The 20,307-nt window shown below is 40.0% G+C and overlaps 1 protein-coding gene across 4 annotated transcripts in view; it reads left to right on the forward strand.

Annotated features, from left to right (window-relative positions):
• The first annotated feature begins 495 nt into the window (after positions 1 to 495).
• tcf4 (transcription factor 4) overlaps positions 496 to 20,307 on the forward strand; it is a 255,612-nt gene continuing 235,800 nt past the window's right edge. For 2 of the 4 annotated variants that reach the window (XM_085359623.1, XM_085359624.1), the window contains exons 1-4: positions 778 to 814; positions 919 to 1,010; positions 1,341 to 1,379; positions 5,764 to 5,836. In XM_085359623.1, the coding sequence (XP_085215749.1) occupies positions 939 to 1,010; positions 1,341 to 1,379; positions 5,764 to 5,836 (184 nt within the window). In that variant the 5' untranslated portion in view covers positions 778 to 814; positions 919 to 938. Of the gene's footprint in view, positions 815 to 918; positions 1,011 to 1,340; positions 1,380 to 5,763; positions 5,837 to 20,307 lie in introns of all 4 variants that reach the window. The other 2 variants (XM_085359625.1, XM_085359626.1) reach the window with 2 other exon arrangements.

Consider the following 20,307-nt stretch of genomic DNA (forward strand, 5'->3'; position numbering starts at 1 on the left):
AAAAGAGTTAGCAAACTCCGGAGGGGGCAAGAAGGAATAACCTTTTCCTTCCTCAATTAGCCCAATTAATCCAAATCAAACTAGCCAATCACCGCGCCAATCAATCAGCGAAACAAACCCGATTTTTCTTGGAGATTTATTTATTTTCCTGTGGATTTTCCGCTCTCTCCTGAAGCAGCGGCGGCAGCAGCAGCTCGGCGCTCGGCTCAGTGGTGTTAAACGAGACTGTAAGCTAGGTGGCCGCACGATCACATTTATCGCGCCGAAGCTGTGCCAGACGCACATGGGATCCGTCCTGCTTACCGGGGGATCTTCAGCACCGGCAGCCGAGCGGAGGGCACCGTCAGCCCGGTCAGGAGGAGCGCTCAGCCTGCCTGGACTCTTCCGCTGACGCAAAACAAACGCACAGACACACACACGCAGAACAAACACTACACATTTCGGAGGTGATATTCTTCCTTCCTGAGACACAAAGTGTTATTTATTTATATCGTATGCGAGCCTGACAGTCAGCCGCGGCGGACAAACTGCGTGTTAGCGCGGGGAGGTCGGACTTGTTTGGCAGGGGAAACACTGAAACACACGCGAAAAGACTCCCGTTCTGTCGCCCCCCTTCTTTTATTTCCTGTCAGTTTTTTTTCTTCTTCTTGCGATTTATTTCCTGCTGCCAAAACCAGGAACCCGGGACTGAACCCTTACTCCGAGGATGAAAGAAAACTAGATTTGCTTCGAGGCTTTGAGGTTGTTTTACTGGATTTATTTCGCTGTGGAGGAAAAGCGATCCGGGAGCGGAGCGGTGCGCAAAAAAGCCGAGGTCTTCCTCCTCTCTTCTCCCCGTCCTTTCTATCTCTCCATCTATCAATCTGTCTACCCATCCTCTTCTATCTATCTGTCTCTCCATTTGTTTCCATGTTTTAGGTCCGTGCGATTTTGCTAAAATGCATCATCAACAGCGGATGGCAGCTTTGGGAACAGACAAGGAACTGAGTGACTTACTGGATTTCAGCGCGGTAAGGAAATCCACCTTCTTCTCTTATCGCTAATATGAATAAAATGACAGGTATCATGTGAGAACAAGCCGTAGAGGAGAATAAAGGCGTTCTGTAGGCTTTACATCCACCACTGTTTACATTTTTAATGTATGAGTTGCACGGCACATAGCCCAGCCTGCATATTTTAGCCTTCACTCAGTCTTTTAACTATTTGCACAAAAAGTTGTGTGTTTATGTAGAGTAACTTGCAGAAAGTCAGTGCATATTGTTGGTTTTGTGTTGTTTAATTTTTTTGCTTGTGTGTGCAGAGAATTGTGATGCTGCATTAGTAATTTTGTTGTCTTATAGATGCGAAACAGCGATTTGAAAATGTTCCCAACATCCATGGTAGTATATCTCATTTTAAGTCATTTTTTCCTTCATGTGTAGCCTGATTATTGTTGTTGTTGTTATTATTTTTTATCTTTCTACCCATGATAGGATTTAGTAAATGTTTTTCCTTTTTTCTATGTGACTTTCTAGGCTGCTCCATGCACTCTGCACCGTTTCGTACAGAATATTTCATGCAAATAAAAAAAAAAGAAAAAAGAAAAAGGCTCGATGTTGAATCATGAACCTGCATGACAGACAGCTAGACAGCCAGCCGAGGAGAGGGAAATGTGTCATACTTTGTCCCCGCAGTGTAAATATTCCTGCAGCATTGCTGTTAAATGTCCAAACCCGCGATTGGGTTTGAAAGTGTGCGTGTGTTTTTAAAGAGAACAGCCTGAGTGGTGAACTTGACGGACAGGAAATAGAGTCCCCGCTCTCGCCCATGTTTTCTCTGCGCCTCTCCTCCTCTGGGAGCAACTTTGGTCTGAAGAGGAGGAGGAAGAGGGGGGAAAAAAAATCAGAAACACCCCTAAATGATGAGAGGGGAAAAAACTGACTTACATTAATCCGGTTATGAAACGTTGAGAAGCAGCATGAACATAATGGTATCATAATATCATAATAGTATTAGGGACATGGGTACAGTGATGCTGCATGACATGCAAATAGAATTTACCTGCAATGTTGTGAGTTATTATATTAATTTTAATACTGTAAAAGCATAATATCACAGCCATGGCCTGTGCATGCAAGTGACTTAACAGGAGTGTGCTACAAATAATTTTTGATGAGAAATATATCATAAAATATACATTTTTACAGGAATGAAATGCCAAAGAGAAGATAGTGTGCCTCATGACTGACTGAATGCACAGCTGAGGCCTGCTAGAAAATATGTTGTTAGAGCCATGCAACCTACACATTAGTGTCTTGTAATGCACTACCCTTTTTTATTATTTGAGTGCAACATGTTGATAAGAACTTGTGCATCAACTCATACAAGTTAACCCCTGTTGCATTTTTTTTAGATTTAATAACTTCATACACACATCAGAATATGTCTATAGAAAAATTGTAATTATAGAACACACACTCTCTTAGCTAAGTAGGTCTCTATTTACCATGTTTACAGCAGAACTATCGTTAAAGTCCATGTAGAAGAATAAGAAGTGCCCAAAGTCGACGGAAATCACGACTAATTTCCAGTTTAGTGGCACACACAACATATTCAATTACTTTGGGAATAGTGGCATATATTTAAAAAGAAGCAAAATAAAAGGCTCAAATTATTTTACAAATTTTAATCCTGTACAATGGTTAACTGAATATTTTAAATGATATATTTGATTAAATAAAATAAAATAAAATAGACTCAGTAAATTGATTTATAATTCCAATGGCAAGGAGATGCTGCTGTGATACAAATATTCTTCATAGTGCTATTATATCTAGTAAGCCGGGTTATATTATAAATGGTATAAAAGGTTGTTTAGATATTATATCATAGGTGCAAAATGCCGAAAAGTTCAATCAGAAGTTAAATTATGCACAAAAGTAGAAAAATAATTATTGTCCTTAAGAGATAATGCATTAATATTAAAGGCATTTTCCCTGGTTTAAAAACTGAACAGGTTTTTAAGATATGTCAATCAGCCCGTCTTAATTTGAAAAAAAAAATTCAAACAAAGGAGGGCAGCAGCAGCTAAAATGTGTCTCCGCTCATTATAAACGCAGACTGAACATTAATTTATTCAATCATCTGTCCTTACACGCCCACAAGCTGACACCAGCAGCTCAAAGCAGTTAGACTGGGATATCGATAGACCCGCTAATAGTCCGAGTTAGATCGTTTATCTCCCCAACGCTTGTTTTCCCTCTTTATTTGTCGCAGCTGTGAGAGAGATTGAATACACAAGCAAGCAACCTCCTTGTTCGGCAGACGCACTTCCAGGCCCAGCAAGCAGCATTAAGAACAGTGATGGATCAAGTGTTCGCTGCTTTGGGTCAGGGTTTAATTTATCAGAATTCTGGTTGATCTGAAATAAAACCAAAAGCCTCTCGAACGCCTTGACTTAGTACAGTCTTGTACCGTCTGTAAGTGTGAAGCTCGGAGTGTGTTTGCGGTCAACCATGCCAACACACGGGCCTGATGTTCATCCAGAGGGGTTATCTGTGAGGGTCAGATGTCTCACTTTGATAGCGTGAAGTGTTCTGTTGTAAAGCTTTACAGTAGCTCATCTCGAAGCACGGCAGGAATCAGTATTCAGCTTCAGTCTGTCTTAACGTGGGCTTGATTTTCCTGTAGATGTGTAGAGCAGATGGTGACTAGTTCTGATGATTATCTCATATGTTTAAGTCAGATATGAAGTAGATATGAAGTGTTTCATTCCAAAATAAGCCATCCAACATTTGGCAAAAGTGACACTTTAGAATGAAAACATATTTTTCACCAAGGTGAGCAGGCGATATAAGTGGTCCTGTTTATTTTTCACAGATGCTGAAAGAGGAATTTGATTTCTCTCCGCTTCACAAAAATAATCCCACAGTGTTTTGGAACACCAAGTCTTCATTTCAGTGTTTAGCTCTGAGCTGGGATTCTCTGATTAGGATTGAGTGCAGACCTAAATGTGTCCATAGCATCAAGTGGAAAACAGAGAAGGGCCAAAACCTTGCATCAAGAGGTGCTGACCAAAGTCAGGAATCTGATTTCTTGACTAAAACTCCAAAATAAAAACTTGTACATTGAATTTTACTTTTAATATCAGTGCCTTTGATTCCCTTTTTAAATTAGGATATGACATCATTCTGTAGATGATTTTATTTTGAATTATTTAATTATTTTACAGCAGCCAATAAAATTCAATCAGCATGATACCTAAGAACATTACATTTTCTTGTACCTCTCCTGAGGTTGACTGCAAATAATTTATTTTTTCTTATATAAAAGTGCATAAAGACAGGATTACTTTGAGTTCAATTTTCTTCTAAAATTTACACTTGCATTGGTTCTCTAAATTTCTATATATTTAAAAATGTTACTCTCTAAAGGACTTGAACGTTAGGGACTTGATCTGGACTTGGAGTGGGAACTTTGATTTAAGATACTGACTTCTGGACTCCCCTCTTCCCATGACTTGGAACTTTCATGTTTTGATGAAGGACTGGATTTGGGATTTGAGTTTTCACTTGTTGGACTTACGTCATCTTCTCATGATTAGGAACTTGCCTGTCTCAACATTGGACTGTTGACATGTTTGTTATGATGTGAAATATCTTCTCTGCAGGACTTGACCCTTACTCATCTTAACTCTGGGATCTTTTGACCTTGCATTGGGACTTGGCTTTTAACTTTTTGGAACATGACCTTTGACCCCTGGAACTTGCACATTTTGATGAAGGACTCGACCGTTTCACAAAATAATTCATAACATATTGCTCTTGATTTGGGATATGATTTTTCATTTGTTCGAGTGCACTTGCCCTGGACTTGCTTATCTTCTCATGGACAGGACTTAGACCTTGCTTGTCTTTACTTGGGACATGACTATGATTGCATCGATTTGGGTCTTTTGACTTACTGGAGCTTTACACTTGACCTTTGTTGGATTTAAACATGACCCTGGATTTACCTGCCAGTCTTGATGTAGGACTTGACTTGGACATGTTAGTCTTGATATGGGTGTTGTTGCCCATATGTGCACATGCGTGACCTGGGACTTGTTTGTCTTCACTTGGGACTTGACTATAAATTTCTTGGCATTGTTTTGGATCTTGACATTTAACTTCCTTGACCTCTCCTGGGATATGACCCTGGACATACCAGTTAGTTACAAAATTGTTTTGCAAAACTGCATCTTTTTTTTCCTTAAAAAACAAAACAAACGGCATAAAATTCTTGGAAAGATGCATACATTGGTTTAATTTTCCTTACAGAGTTCCTGAAGTTCTTGTATAGCAATGAGAACTTCTGTGACAACTTTGACTTCTTGAAAAACAAATGGGGCATTTCTCAAAGTCAAGTGTTTGGCACTTGAACAGATGTATCTTATTAGTATTAAATCAACCAATACCCAGCCCTAGTCACTTTGGACACTTTCCTTGGTAACATCCACACAAAGATTCCTTCCAAAACAAGACATCATGCATTTAAAAAACAGACAGTATACCCTATGGAGAAAAAAAAAAGGGGGGGGGGAGTACATGTTACCATTAAATTTATGACATTTCCTAATAAGACCATAATGAGATGAGGGGCTGACAGCTCTCAGCCAAATGTTGGATTGGCGTTTTGGAATGAAGCTTTTCACATGTAGCTGCATTGACGTTTCTGTAGAGATGTGTCTTGCTGTGTGCAGTGTCAGTGCTCTCGGAGGTAATGTGCACTCTGTTTGTCTTGTAGATGTTTTCCCCTCCTGTTAGCAGTGGAAAGAACGGGCCAACCTCCCTGGGGAGCGGACATTTCTCCGGCTCAAGTACGTCAGCTTTCTCTTTTTTTGTTTTTCCTCCCTCACTTCATCATCTTCTTTTTCTTCTTTTTCTCCTTCTTCTTCTGCTCTTTTCCTCAGCCTCCTCCTCTCCTTCCTCTTACACCTGCTCACTGCTGCTTTGTTTGCTGTTTGAATTTTCTAATGTGGGTAACAGTGTTCAATACGTGGATATGCAGTTTTTGGTTTTTATGCTGTGTTGCATTGTGGGTTACTTTATATTTCAAGCGGACTTGAAAGCCAAATGAGATTTGGCTTGACGATTTAAGAACACAGCTTACTCATACTGTTTATATTTTTACATTACTCGTATTGTGTACAAACAATAACATTGCTTGGTTTGATTATATGACTTTGAATATCCTTAAATCTGTCTCATAATACTTTCCTACATTGTTTGTAGAAAAATGGTCTCCGTATTATGTATTTTATTTAAACAACAAAAAACAAATCACCCAGTTTCTTGAATCCGGGGACATTGTTGTTTTTAACATTATTCAAAAAAGAGGAAGTAGATAATTCTCGAGTTAACTCACAATATTGAATTTTATTTTTATTGCTGCTTTATTTCACATTATATAAGTATATGAATGCCAATCTTGGATAAACGGTGATGTAATTTTTCTGACTTTTTTGGGAGGGGGGTCCCATCTGTGTTTCAGCTGCTCAGGTTCATTCCTGAAGGACACTTCCTGTTTTTCTGGTTTGCCGCAGTCGTTCTTTCCTTCCTGTGTTGTGGAGATCAGTTTGCTTTGTTTTGCTACGTGCTGGTAGTGTTTGTGTCAAACAGGCACGGTTTGGCTTCGTCAGCGGTGGAATGTGGTGGCTCCAACTTGAAAATGTGGATATTGATAATGCTGATTCATAATGTTGTGTCTGGCTTTTACCCTCAGTTCAGTCTGATAAAGTGTTTTAATTCATTCAATCAACCATTTATTCACTTTTGTTAAGGAGTCTGTGTTTCATTCATTCAGCAGGTCAGTGATTAAATATGGCACACAGTCACTGAGTGCATCAGCGAGGTTGTAAACTGGTCAGAGAGTGAGTCAGTGAGTCTTTAGGTATGTCATGTTATTGATTCATTCATCCAGCCAGGCAGTTATATTCTTAGTAGGAAGTACTTCAGAGGGTTGGGTGTTATTTAAAAGTTTTTCACTCAGCCAGCGTCAGTTCATTAATGGGCGACTGCCAATATATCCTCAGTGATGTGTCTGCTGTGCATCATCCCTAACCCCCTGCATATATACGCTCAGAGAAGTAAATACAAACCACCCATTACTTTTTTGTTTCAAACTGATCGATAGATACCTTTTAGCCACTACATGAAAAAGCATGAGGTGATAACACATGTTTATTAAATGATCAGTTGCACAACCTGCAACTTGTATGGTGCTAGTAACACCATGCTGACCTAGGGAATGTGGACTTCCACGCTGGCACACTTCCACACATTTACCTGTACTGAACATCAGCCATAAAATGCCAGGTCACCACAGCTACATTTTCTAGTGTGTAAACCTCTCCACTATTCCCCGACACAAAAAAAAAAAAAAAAAAAATGAAAGAAGCATCACCTTGTAGCACTGCTCAGCTATTGCACTTATCACAGAGTTTAATTTTCAAGGAGTTAAACCAGAAAACTGGCGAAATTAAATTATGCAAAAAATGTGTTAACTGAACCGTTAAGTTAGCAGTTGATTTATGTTAAAGTAGTGCTAAAGTTTTGATTAAGTAGTAATACTATTCTGTCATCCTAAAGTTAATTCAGCCTCTTAGATTTATGGTGATCCGCTGATGACAGGCAGTCAGGAATATCAACCTCCACGCAGAGACTCATTTATTTGGAACAATAATCAGTCTCAGTCCTTCCACAAAGGTTTATTAGATGCTTCAAAGCAGCGTATGCCATGCATCTTAGAGCTCAGCATTACTAAAAGAAGACAACAGTAAAACTGCTGGACCAACATGGCCTACTTTAATTTAGTATATTCGTTTAAATGTTCCCATGCTAATAACTCTGGACTTGATCGACTGTCAACTTGACTTTAGTGAGGTGCAGAATTAAAAGAGAAAATTGAAAAAGCAAAATATTGTGTATTCTGTCCCAGTTTGCCAGTTTTACCACTGTTACATATGACTTCTCACATTGTGTTAGCTGTAGGTTGTGTCTTTTGGGGGGCATGGCCACAGTTAGCCAGCTTAGCGTTTTAAGTTAGAGATTACAGTGTAAGTATAGTCCAGTCATTTATTGAATTTGTCACTTGGTTCTTATTATATCTGTTTTGCTCTTTGTTTTTTTGTATTCAGGATTGCTTGTTTGTTTGTTTTTTCATATGTATGGGAAGAATGGAGCTGGAGATTATTGGATTGGATCCTTTCTGAGCTGAGCATGAAGTCAAAGTTCTTGATTTACTGGCAATCTACATTGGTACCCCACCCATTGTATGAAAAGTGAGCTTTTTTCAATGTGTGTCTGGGATGACCCTTAGAGATACGGACATCTGAGCAGGATGCCTCCTGGGCTCCTAGGTGAGATGTTTCAGGTACGTCCAACCATGAGGAGACCCTGGGCCTGATCTGTCGCAGGAATACCTCGGTGTACCACCAGAAGAGGAGGAGGTGATCAGGTCCAAAGGAGGTCTAGCTATCTTTGCGTGGACTGTTGCCCTCTTGTGCAGCTCCTTCTGCTAATGAAAAGTAGAAAGATAGATAGATAGATAGATAGATAGATAGATAGATAGATAGATAGATGGACGGGTGGTCTTAATGTATCCAAGATATATTCAGAAAGGGCTGAAATCCACTTATTGAAATTGCCTCCTGGGGATATCTAAGACCCATTCTGGCCAGATCTAAGACTGAAAGCAGATTAGGGCAATAAACTTGTACTGTAGCTGTTTTCCATGAAAATGATTCATCCATTCATTTCTGCTCCTTTGTGGTTAGCCATTACCCTGTTAAATGAGCAAAGCTATTATTTTTGTTACCAGACATCTTCTTCAGCATTACTCTTCTTCTCTTTTTTTGTTTAGCAGTTTTGAAACAGCTTCAGCCTTTGGAATGGTTGAGACTTTTGATCACATAGGCTGACATGCACATATGTAAAAACATATTTGCTCCATGATTTTATCAGTTATCTTCATGAAAAATAATGTTACTGAGGTGCTGTAATTAATTGTAATAGTATCCTTGGAAGTGCCTGCTATGCTTCTGTTCTGGTTCAGCCAATGAAGTGAAAGGATGAAAAAAGAAGGCAGATGCTGTCCTGTGCATCTTATACTGTATGTTGATAACATTTGCAATGGGTACGTAAAACAAATTTGCATTACTCAGTGAGGTGCATTCATGTTAATAAGCACACGCTCTCCACCTTTTGCCACCTCTGTGGTTGGATGCATCGTTCTTTGCTTTGAGATCACATTGTATGTTTGGGTGCATTTTCCTCATGTGTTTCACAGGATTGCATTGCGGTATGTCTGGTGTATGTTCGGCAGCATCTGCAGTGTTTATTAATCAGCCTTCAGCCACCATACCAGTAGGATACTTTCTGTTTAAAGTGTTTTCTGGAAGGTCTTCACAGAAAACAGCCGGGTCCTTTCTGTTGCTCCCGCTCCTGTTATTTGCCTCTAAACGGCGTTCGGAAGCCATTTTGTTAGTTGGCTGGAATACAGAGAGATGGCGAAGCATCTTCTTTGTTTACTGCTTCGTTGTGTGGTTGTTGTTGTTTGTGCTCCGCGGTTTCGGTGATGTTGTTTGCTCCTGTGCCGTGCATACAAATGCGAGGGAGGACGACAAATGTTACGATTTTTGGCAAAAGAAAAAAAAAGTGAATTTGTAGCGTTTTTTAGGCCTTAGGTTTACTGCCTCAAAGTGTATCTTCATATTAGGATTGTTGTTGTTTTTTTTCTTTTTCTTTTGATACAGGAACACACCGTGGAGTCACACGCGCATACGCTTACCCTACTATACAAATCACACTGTGTTTCCCATATACACACATCTAAATATCCTCGTGTACACACACGTGCGCGCGCGCTCTGCTCACCCCTGCTGTGGCTTTTTGCAGGCCTCGGCATTTTGATGAGCCTGGTGCTGTTTGTGAATGCAGCTAATTAGAACTCTATAGACCTACACAACCATGAGAGGAGCGGTTTCCAAAGGCTGGGTTGAGGCCATAGGCTGGGACGTGCTGACATGGAATGGGGTCCATTCACTGTAGACTGACAGGAGTTACTCTGCTTTGAATGATGCACTTTCATACATTTGAAGTTTTGTGTTCATGCTCAGTCCTGTAAAGTATTTACTTCTGTTTGTAAATGCATACCTTAAGCTGTTTATACTCTTCCAGTTAAAGTCACATAAATGATGATTTCAAACTTTGATCGTACAAATTCTTGATGTTTCATAAAAAGAGAACTTTGTGTTTCTTCACACAGCCAGTAAGTAGGCCTACCTAAAGTTAGACTTTAGGAAATTAAGATTTCTATTAGCTAATTTTCAATCAGTTTCTTTACTTCTCTGCCATAAAAAATTGATGGGACATTTTTGTCACCCTGCTGGGTCAAAGGTCAGGGGACGTGGACACCTAAGTTTGTGAATGCATCAATGTCAAATTGGTGCCATAGGTGCATCTACTAAGAATCTCAGATGAGTTCAAATCTCAGTAATCTCCACCTCGCAGTCAGGGGTCAGGTCACGTTTTCTGAAAATCGGGAAAAACATGACTTAAAAGGCCAGTAGTATGACTCAGAGCTTTGGTAGCCATACTAATGAATGATCCTGATAAGTTTAGAAATGTCAATCAAGAAAACATTTGTGCATATATAAATGAATGGATACAACATCATCTTATCACCTTATTATATCCTGCTCTATGGGTACCCTCATAGACCAAATGATGCAATAGTCTCGCATAACTTAGCTCACAATAGTTTAAACATTTTCAATATGCTGAGCATAATAACCCAATAACATTTATCACCTTTTGACAAAGCATTACAAGTTAATGCAAACCTTTCTGCTGCTCATAAATTTCTCTGTAGACCCTTGGTACTCTAAAAAACGTGCTGCATAGGTTCCAGTGTAAAGAACATGTAATAAAAGCACTGGTTTTCCATAATATTGTAAGGACACAGGTATTTGCACGAAAAGTAGGTAAATGGTAAAATGGCTTGTATTTGTATAGCGCTTTACTAGTCCCTAAGGACCCCAAAGCGCTTTACACATCCAGTCATCCACCCATTCACACACTGGTGATGGCAGCTACATTGTAGCCACAGCCACCCTGGGGCGCACTGACAGAGGCGAGGCTGCCGGACACTGGCGCCACCGAGCCCACTGACAACCAACCAGTAGGCAACGGGTGAAGTGTCTTGCCCAAGGACCCAACGACTGAGACTGTCCGAGCCGGGGCTCGAACCGGCAACCTTCCGATTACAAGGCGAACTCCCAACTCTTGAGCCACGATCGCCCTAGGTGACGGATTTTGTTCTTTTCAAAGGTTACGTTGAATTGAGATGATGTTTTGTTGAGCTAAGTGTACCCAGTATTGGTTGTTTTTTCACTTGAGCTGATTTAATGTTAGCTTGGCTGTTATCTTAGGACGGTGGCACATGAGATTGACCTGTATATTAGCAGATTAGCAGATGCCAAGTGTCGGCATCCTTGTTTAAAAAAAAAAAGACTCTACAGTAATATAGAGAAAATCCCAACAGTCAGACAACCGTCTCTGAGCAAGCAGTTGGGCAACAGTGGAAAGGAATAACTCCCCTTTAACAGGAAGAAACCTCTGACAGGACAAGACTCAGCAAGGTGAATGTTGCTACATTCAACCTGCTGTTAGTTAGCAAGCTGATTTACACTCACTTACTTAGAAAAGACATATGAAAAGGATCTCTTCCAAGCCTTTTTAGGGCATCGTTTAATTGTACCCTGATGTGAAATTTTACTTTAGTTTGAGAATTAAATGGACCACTGATCACCGAGCAGTACCTGCTTTCAGTACAGTTTTTGATCTTTGGTTCTGTGGGCACTGCTCCACAGTAATTCACATTTCCACTAACACATGTCTTTGTGTTTAAATTCCTATATATCCTAACTAAAGAAAGTAGCCCGTCCTGTAGAAAATAGGTGGTGAAGGAAAGTTTGGATGTAAGAAGAGCCTGGAGGTGTTGAATATAAAAATAACGTCTCAGTGAGACGAGGCAGAGGGCTAAAAATATTTTGTAGGATTTGGTTTATCTGATGCTTTTGAGGATAAGGAGTGACATTTTCCCAACCATGTCTTTATGTAAAGATTGAACTCTGAAATGACAGCCTTCACACAAAGCTGTGAATGTACCTCTCCGTGTAAGCCCTTGTATTTCTGCCCATAAATTCACCTTAAAACACAAAAGCATCTAAACATGAACACCGCACAGTCTCGGCTGACATGCTCAGCCCACGGTCATCACCAACCAGGAAGTGGATTAGGCGTTTTAATTATTGAGAGATTTCGCCGTTGTTGTTGTTGTTTATTTTGGGATCATCCCTGGAAAGATAATGCACACTTCAAACTCGGTGTGTGTGTGTGTGTGTTTCTAATCTCCTCCTGGATGAAGCCGTTCAGTGAGCGGCTTCACTCTGCCTGTCAAAACCACCGCCGCTGCCACCACTCGTCTATTTCAGGTCTTGGCTGGTTTTGGTGTTTTCCTCTTTTTTTTTTTCTTTAAAAAAAAAAAGCCGTTGTAACCTCTCAGATCCGCTGTTTGTCTCCCTGTCAGTGGTGTTGGAAGGCGACCGAGATGTGTGTGTGTGTGTGTGAGCGAGCGAGAGCGTGTAAATGTGTGTGTCCTCAGCAAAACGAAGGTTGAGCATTGGAAAAAAAATGAGTGCAAGAGATTTGAGGCATTGATTTTTGAATTGTCTGTCTGAACAAGCAAATATGTGTGGGCAGGTGTTTATGTGTGTAGTTGGGACCATGGAGGGTGGGGGTGGGAGGAAAGAGAGGTTTGGCAGTGTGAGGGCCAACCATCAACCCTGCTGTCATGTGTCTTAAAGTTGGCACTGAGAGATGAAGGAAGTGTTTCCTGGAAGCAGAAAGAAACAAAGGTGACAGAGGAAGGAAAGAAGGAAGTAAGGAAGAAACAAAAGAAGGAAAGAACAGAATAAGAGGAATTTTAAATAATTGGACACAGAAATAAAATCAAATTAAGATGAAATAAGAAATGAAAAGTTACGCAAGTAATAAAAACTCAAAGAAATTGTGTAGTAAGGAAAGTAAACAAGGGATGGAGCGGAGCTAATGGAGAAGTAGGAGAGGAAGGGGTAACAATGAAACGGAGAGAATGAGGGAGAAATTTTAGAGGGACGTAACATGAAAGAAAGAACCGAAAAAAGTTGAAAAGTTGAAAGGAAGCAAGAAACAAAGGAAATGGAATATAAAGGGTTAATGGAGAACTGATTAAAAAAAGTAAGAATTTAATGGTGAGTGAATGATGGACAAAAAGAACAAAATTAGATGGTAAATGTCAAAAGAAACACAGGAAATACGAAAAGGGACAAGAAGGCATAACTATAGCAAGAAGGAAAAGAGTGAGGAATAAGAGAGGAACGATACTACTAAAGGCGTTTAAGAAAAGACTAACACGAGGAAGGAGGGAACTGATGAATCAGTGAAAGGAAACAATGGGAAAAGGAAAAGGGAAGGGATATGAAGAAATTAAAGATAGTAAAGGTTAGCAAAGAACTGAAACAAGGAAGTATAAGACAGACAGACAGAAAGAAGACACATTTTGAAGTTTGGTGCTGGAGTGACTCAAACCAAGACTGGGATTGGTGTCCTGTCCTTTATCATTTCATCATCATCGTCAGTATTTTAATTATTAATGGGCTAATTTCACTTGCTGTGTGCTTTTATTTAAGGAATACTCACAGGTTGTGTTGCTTGACTTCATCAGAAAACCAGCAAACTGTCTTTTTTCTTTTCTTTTAATGGGTTTATTGTAAACCTTTTCTGACCTCTTCAGAGAGGCAGGACTCATCGGCCTGGTCACCAGGAGGGTGGAGAAGAACTGTGTTGCTTTCTGTGGTGCCAGCAGAATACATGACATCACTAATGTTATGGGTTAAGAGGTTACTGTTATTTCCTGGATTTCCTGGAGTGGACCAGGCCACTCAAAGCCAACATCAGAACCTCCACATGAGTTTATACATGTTTTGGTATATATTCCTAAAACACTGTAAAGTACTGTACTGTAGTTTTTAAACAATGTTTACTCTAAACCATGTAGTTGCACATGCTCATGGTTCTAAAGAAGATTCAAATGAAACAGTCTGAGGCTGAAAGCAAATCTTCCTTAAATATGAGCCAAAAACAGCCACCGCAGTGTGGCTTACTGTTGGGTTTGTATGACATTTTGGACAGCTCCTGAGCTAGATGGCACCGAGAAATAAGATATTCCAATGTAAATATACAAACAATACTTTTGAGAAGAACAAATCCATAGCTGGTTGATGTTTCTCTTTTCATTAGATTTGTTGGGGGGAGAAAAACATCAGCGTTCCTCCTTTAAAAACATCATCTCTTTGAATGATCGCCAAATCAGTAAGCTTTATCCCGTTTTATTTTTGTCCCACCTTCCACCCCAGTGTCTTCTTTCTTTTCCTGTCAAAACCAAAGACAAACAGAAGAAGAAAAAAAACGCAGCAGCTCTGTCGCCTTTGCCAGTGAGCTTCACGCATTAGCAGAGAAATTTGGGCAAGGGCAGATACAGCCCCGATGGCATGCCTGATTTTTGTTCTCCTAATTGGCATAGCTTATTAAGTCACAGTTCACAGCGGAGAAAAAAGGGGGTTGCTTTAATAATATCCCCTCTCCCGTTTGATTTGATGCACTTGTACCGAGACAGATAACGCGCTTCAGCGCGGCGAGTGACGCCCCCACCACCACCCTCTTGTCTTTATTCAGTCAAATCTGCCTCCGTTACGCCCGTCACTCAAAAACACCCCGGCTGGTCGCTTTCAAAATAGAGATGGAGAGCAGGAGCCAGTCGCTCAATACCTCACCCTCCCACCTTCTCTCTGCCTCTGAGGCTGTTAAATTGTCTCATTTCCCCGGCAAGGCGATGCAGAACGACTCACAAAAACACCCAACCATGCTCTTAATTGTGGTGCGGATTAGGGATTAATAGGCGTTTTTAGCCATAATGGCAAATATTATTAGCCCCATTTGCTTTTCTAATGCTAATAATGACTCTGCCAATAATGGCAGTGATTTCAAGGTTAGCGCCTGTAAGTACTCGGCATGGATTTGTGTGCTTTTTCTTTTTCTCAAAGCTCAGGAGATTGACGTGCCGCTTGCTTCGACGGGCCGGCTCGCTACCGAGTCGGAGCTCCATATGTTTTCCCCGAAGACGACACTGAAAGGTTAGGGGCTGGGCTGAGATCTTAAGTTTAGAGTAGTCTTGCTTTTCTCAGTTGCCACTGAGCTTGGTCCAGTTAACATTTTTTTTAAAATTTGTTTCTGTGTTTTGGGCTTTGCTTTCAGCAGAAATGGATTAAAAGAGGAGATCCAGATCCTCTGTTTCTGGTGACTTGGTGAGATAAGCTGATAATCCAGACTTTTTGTGTGAGTTCAAGCTAACTTTGTTGGGTAGTTGAGAGGTGAGGAGTTGCAGCTAACTTGTTGTTTAGGCTTGCTTTGGTTATTGTCAGTGAAAATGTATGCAGATGCGAACTGATCCAGTGCTTCTGGTTAAAATAGAATAATTTTCTCTTGCTAAACTGAATTCTAAAGCTTTAGTTTGAGTTTATTTGACTGTGTTTCGATCAGATTTTTGTTTCAAGGTAGGAACAGTTTCTGTCATTGTGAGCTAGTTTTCCAATGGTCATTGGTTCTTACCATCCGGTGGTGTTTCCAGTTCAAAAAAGAACAATGCAAACTCATGTGTGAGACTTGTGCTGAAAGCATTTTCTTCTGGGCTTGGTGTTTGGTTCAGTTTAAGCACCAAAGTCACCTGTAAGGTTTAGGCTTCAGTTACGCAGGCTTAGAGACTAGTTGCCGACCACTGGTCTGAGATAAAAATGTATATTTCCTCACCATTTGCGAGTTGTTGCTGGAGGTTGCTGTGGATTTTTTGCCAAAGCCCCATCACTTAGGCCTAGAGACCAGTCAGGGACCTCCTGCCTCCTTTCCCAGAGTTTATTAAGCAAACTGTTTGATTAATGGTTTCAGGAGGTTGCTGGCAGTTGCTAGCTTAGTTGCTTAGTAGTAAAACTGTGAAAAGTGCACCTGATAACCAGTGTTGGTCAAGTTACTTGAAAAAAGTAATTAGTTACTTAGTTACTTTTTAAAACATGATTTATCCCCTAAATAGGTAATAAAGCGATAGATCTTTCAGCCCAATTCTACTTTTTCTACATAATCCATCATACAAAATGTAATCAAATGGAAAAATCTCTTTTTAAAACTTGTTTTATTAGTTTTAATCTTTTAACGTTATGCATCAAGCAAACATTAAATTATATGCAACATTCTCTGACTGGAAGAAATTTGTTTAACATTTAAACCTATTTTCTGCACATTCCAGCACAGAAAATAAAATATTTTTTGTGTTTACACTCACTCTTTCAAATAGATGCAAGTAAAACACAGCAGAAAATAAATAAAATCAAAGACTCAGCGGTCCTGTTGCTCTATTTTCACCTGTAAAGCAGGAGCGGGGCAGGCGGAGGTTTGCCCTGGTGCAGGTGTGCCGCAGCGGTCTGTGGAAGGATCCGGCAGTTTCTCTGTGAATTTCACATTCCAGCGGCAGCGTATTTGGTGCTTTTTTCACTGTAAAAAGAAGTTTTCTTCCCACGCAGTGAGCAGCGGACACTAATGTTTTTGTCACTTTTTACGGAGTCAAACTCAAAGTAAGGTCAGTACTTCCACGCTTTAAACGCTGCACGCTCATACTCTCTCCCGCACTCGTTATATTATCCATTGTTGATCTGCACACAGCTGTTGCCACGAACGTCGCACTCGCTTACGTCACTGTCATGAGACATTTTCGCAAAAAAATTACGGTTTTAGTAACGCAGTAATGCAGCGTGCTTACGGGAAAGTAACAGTAATCTAATTACCTTTTTTGCAATAGTAACTCAAAAAAAGTAATGCGTTACTGCACATCTCTGCTGGTAACAACCTGGTAACTGAGACCATCTTTCTTCATAGTAAACTTTTGAAATGCGTTTGTTGCAGTGGTCAGGCACAACTTTACCTTGATGGCAGTTGTTCACCTTTCATGCTGGCTAACGGTGACCATGGCAACTAAGGTAATGTAAGGAGGTTTCTGTTGCAACAACCTCTTTGTAACCAATTTCAGTCAGGGAATACACATTTTTCTGTAGCGACTTGTTGTCAGATGGTCACTAACAGGTCTCCAAGCCTTTCTTACTGAGTCCTTACATAAAGCTCTTGCTTTGGTTTATAATATGGCATTCACACCATTAAATCCCATGTAAGAGAGCTTCCTTTTGGTCAGCCATGGCATGGGCAGTACAGTAGGTTGTCTAATAACTAATACTTCATGTATTTCTTCAGCACATGGCCTCTCCATGTGTAATGCATTCTATCATTCTGCATTTATAACTAATTTTCAGATCAACTGACCAGTACTAGCTAATTTCATTTTTATACACTTTAAACATATTTCAGTCACAATATTATCGCAAATTGGGACCATCTTCACATTTATCATTATTGCACGTCCAGCTGCAAAAGCTGACTTTGACTTGTTGTAACTGGATGTCAGACATAGATGTGTAAATGGTCTGTAAGTTTAGTTTCGCTGATGTTTTGGATGGGTGCGCCAGCAGTGTTGTGTTACTTTGTTAAGCACTTTGTAATAAGTAGACTGAAGGTCGACAAAGTGGCAGTGTTTAATTGCTGGTCTTCATCAGCTTTTGGCTGGCATCAAAAGTGAATGTTTTTAGAAGCATCTGTTGTGCACCTGCAGCTGGTTACCTGTCTGATTTGTATGCTTCAAGTATAAACCAGTCATTAACTGTGGAGAGTGGTTTGGAAGACAGACAGCAAAGTGAACACACTTTTTCTTTTCACAGGGCAAATATGAATAAAGATTTTATCAGCAAATATCTAGTTTCAGCTGTTTAATGTCTTGATTCAATTATTGGACTGAAGAGCCAATATTCCTCAGCTTGACAATATTTTGATGGTAGCAGTTTACTGCCATTAGCGAGTGACATGCCTATCCCTTCAAGGTCATTTTCAGTTGACAAGGTGTTGGTAATTAGCTGTTAATGCTTGAAGTGAAATGAAGAAGTTAGGAGTTTTTACAGTCTGTACAGCTGCAGCCATTTGATCTCCATTCTGTGGCAATTTTATGTTGCCAGTTTCTCTGGCACTGATGCAGAAAAAGGGTATCAGCATTCTTAATCCCATCTATAAAGCCACGATTGGCTCACTTTTCTAGGCTCAGGGGACAAACAAAAGTTCCTGTTGATAGTTTTTCAGATGTCCCTTGGACAATTATAGATGTTGAAAATGCTTTTTTGCATGCAGGGGATATTTTGGTTGCAATAGACAGTATAAAACATGGACGGGGTTTCCAGGTCAGAAAAATGAATCCAATGCTGAAGTGCTGTAAACCCGTTTTCTAGTTTAAAGCCAATTGAAGGTGATAGTTGCACAAAGACTTCCAGTCCTATAGAAGTCTATGGGGAAAACAGTTTCTGATTTGACCTCTCAATAAACACTTTCCTAATGAGTTTATGGGTGCAGTCGCTCATTTCAGGCCATACTGAATAAAAACACTAAGTGTATTTTCTAAATCCCTATCATACTATATTTCAAAATGGAGGATTATCTGAGGCAGGCTTATTGGCTACAATAGACGAGTCGTTAGCCAATGAGCACAGTTACACCCAGGGGTGGGTGTAACTGTGAAATCACTTGCCAGGCCTAAGTGATTGATAAATCAGATGTATGGAGAGAGAGCTGGAACAAGGGTACATATTAACGGTCAATAACAAATGGCTGTTATAAGCATGTTGGTCAAGTTACTTGAAAAAAGTAATCAGTAACTAATTACTGATTACTTCCCCAAAAAAGTAATCCCGTTACTTTACTGATTACTTATTTTCAAAAGTAATTAATTACTTAGTTACTTTTTAAAAACACGATTTACAACCTGAATAGGTGATAAAGCGATAGATCTTTCAGCCCAATTCTACTTTTTCTGCATAATCCATCATACAAAATGTAATCAAATGGAAAAGTCTCTTTTTTTTAACTTGTTTTATCAGTTTTAATCTTTTAACTTTATGTATCAAGTAAAAATTAAATTATATGCACCATTCTCTGACTTGAAGAAATTTGTTTAACATTTAAACCTATTTTCTGCACATTCCAGCACATAAAATAAAATATTTTTTGTGTCATAGCAACAGAGCCGTAAGCGTAAACCTGCTGGGGAGCAGGTTTACTTTATGTAAACAGGATTAGATCGCGGCCACGCAGGTATGCCCGCGTCATTCATACGAAAGCAACAGCGATATTCCACCACTGTTTCACCATAAATAAATAACATCAATGTAACTAAAGACAATGCAGCACCTGATCCATTTATTGATTTCACACAGGTCATTTCCTAAAAAAGGGAAATGTACTATTAACATTCTATTACATGTATGTGATTATTACAGATGTAATTCATATTTCAGAGTAGCGATTGTAAATTACTTCGTGTAATCAAGATGAGAGACCACGGCTATAAAAGCGAAGGTGGATTTGGGAAGTCTGTCGCAGTCATATCCTGTCCGTATACGCGAGCCACCCATTGCGGAAGGTGCAAGATTGATAAGGAGAGTCCTCAGAATTCAGCGTATATTGCGGGACAGACAGGATCCTTTAGCTCAGCGCGACAGTGTGCTCATAGAGAGATATCGATTTTCCCGTGAGGGTATTATTTACTTAACCAACTTGTTGACGAGGGGGTGCAGGACCACCACCTGTCTTTTGTTGCTCTGCCCTTTTCTTGGTTGCTGTTATGAACAAACAGATTATTCCAGGGTCTCTTTCCAAGAGACTAAAAGCAATATAAGTGATAAATATTACCATTCTGTAGAATATTCTTATATTCCACTTTTACTTGTTCCCATGTTCTAGTGGGTCCTGTCGTGGCTCTAATGTGAAAGAGGATAAAATATAACATATTATAATATAATGTAATATAATATTGGATAATATAGTGTAATATAATAAATCTACCCTACCGCCTACTGGTGTTGGCCAGAGGGGCCGATGGCGCGATATAGCAGCCTGGCTTCTGTCAGTCTGCCCCAGGGCAGCTGTGGCTACAACTGTAGCTGCCTCCACCAGTGTGTGAATGTGAGAGTGACTGAATAGTGGCATTGTAAAGCGCTTTGGGTGCCTTGAAAAGCGCTATATCAATCCACTCCATTATTATTGTTATTAT

Source organism: Diplotaxodon limnothrissa, linkage group LG7 (assembly GCF_057381915.1).
Source record: "Diplotaxodon limnothrissa isolate DT_005_m linkage group LG7, D_limnothrissa_male_GT1.1, whole genome shotgun sequence".
NCBI lineage: Eukaryota > Metazoa > Chordata > Actinopteri > Cichliformes > Cichlidae > Diplotaxodon > Diplotaxodon limnothrissa.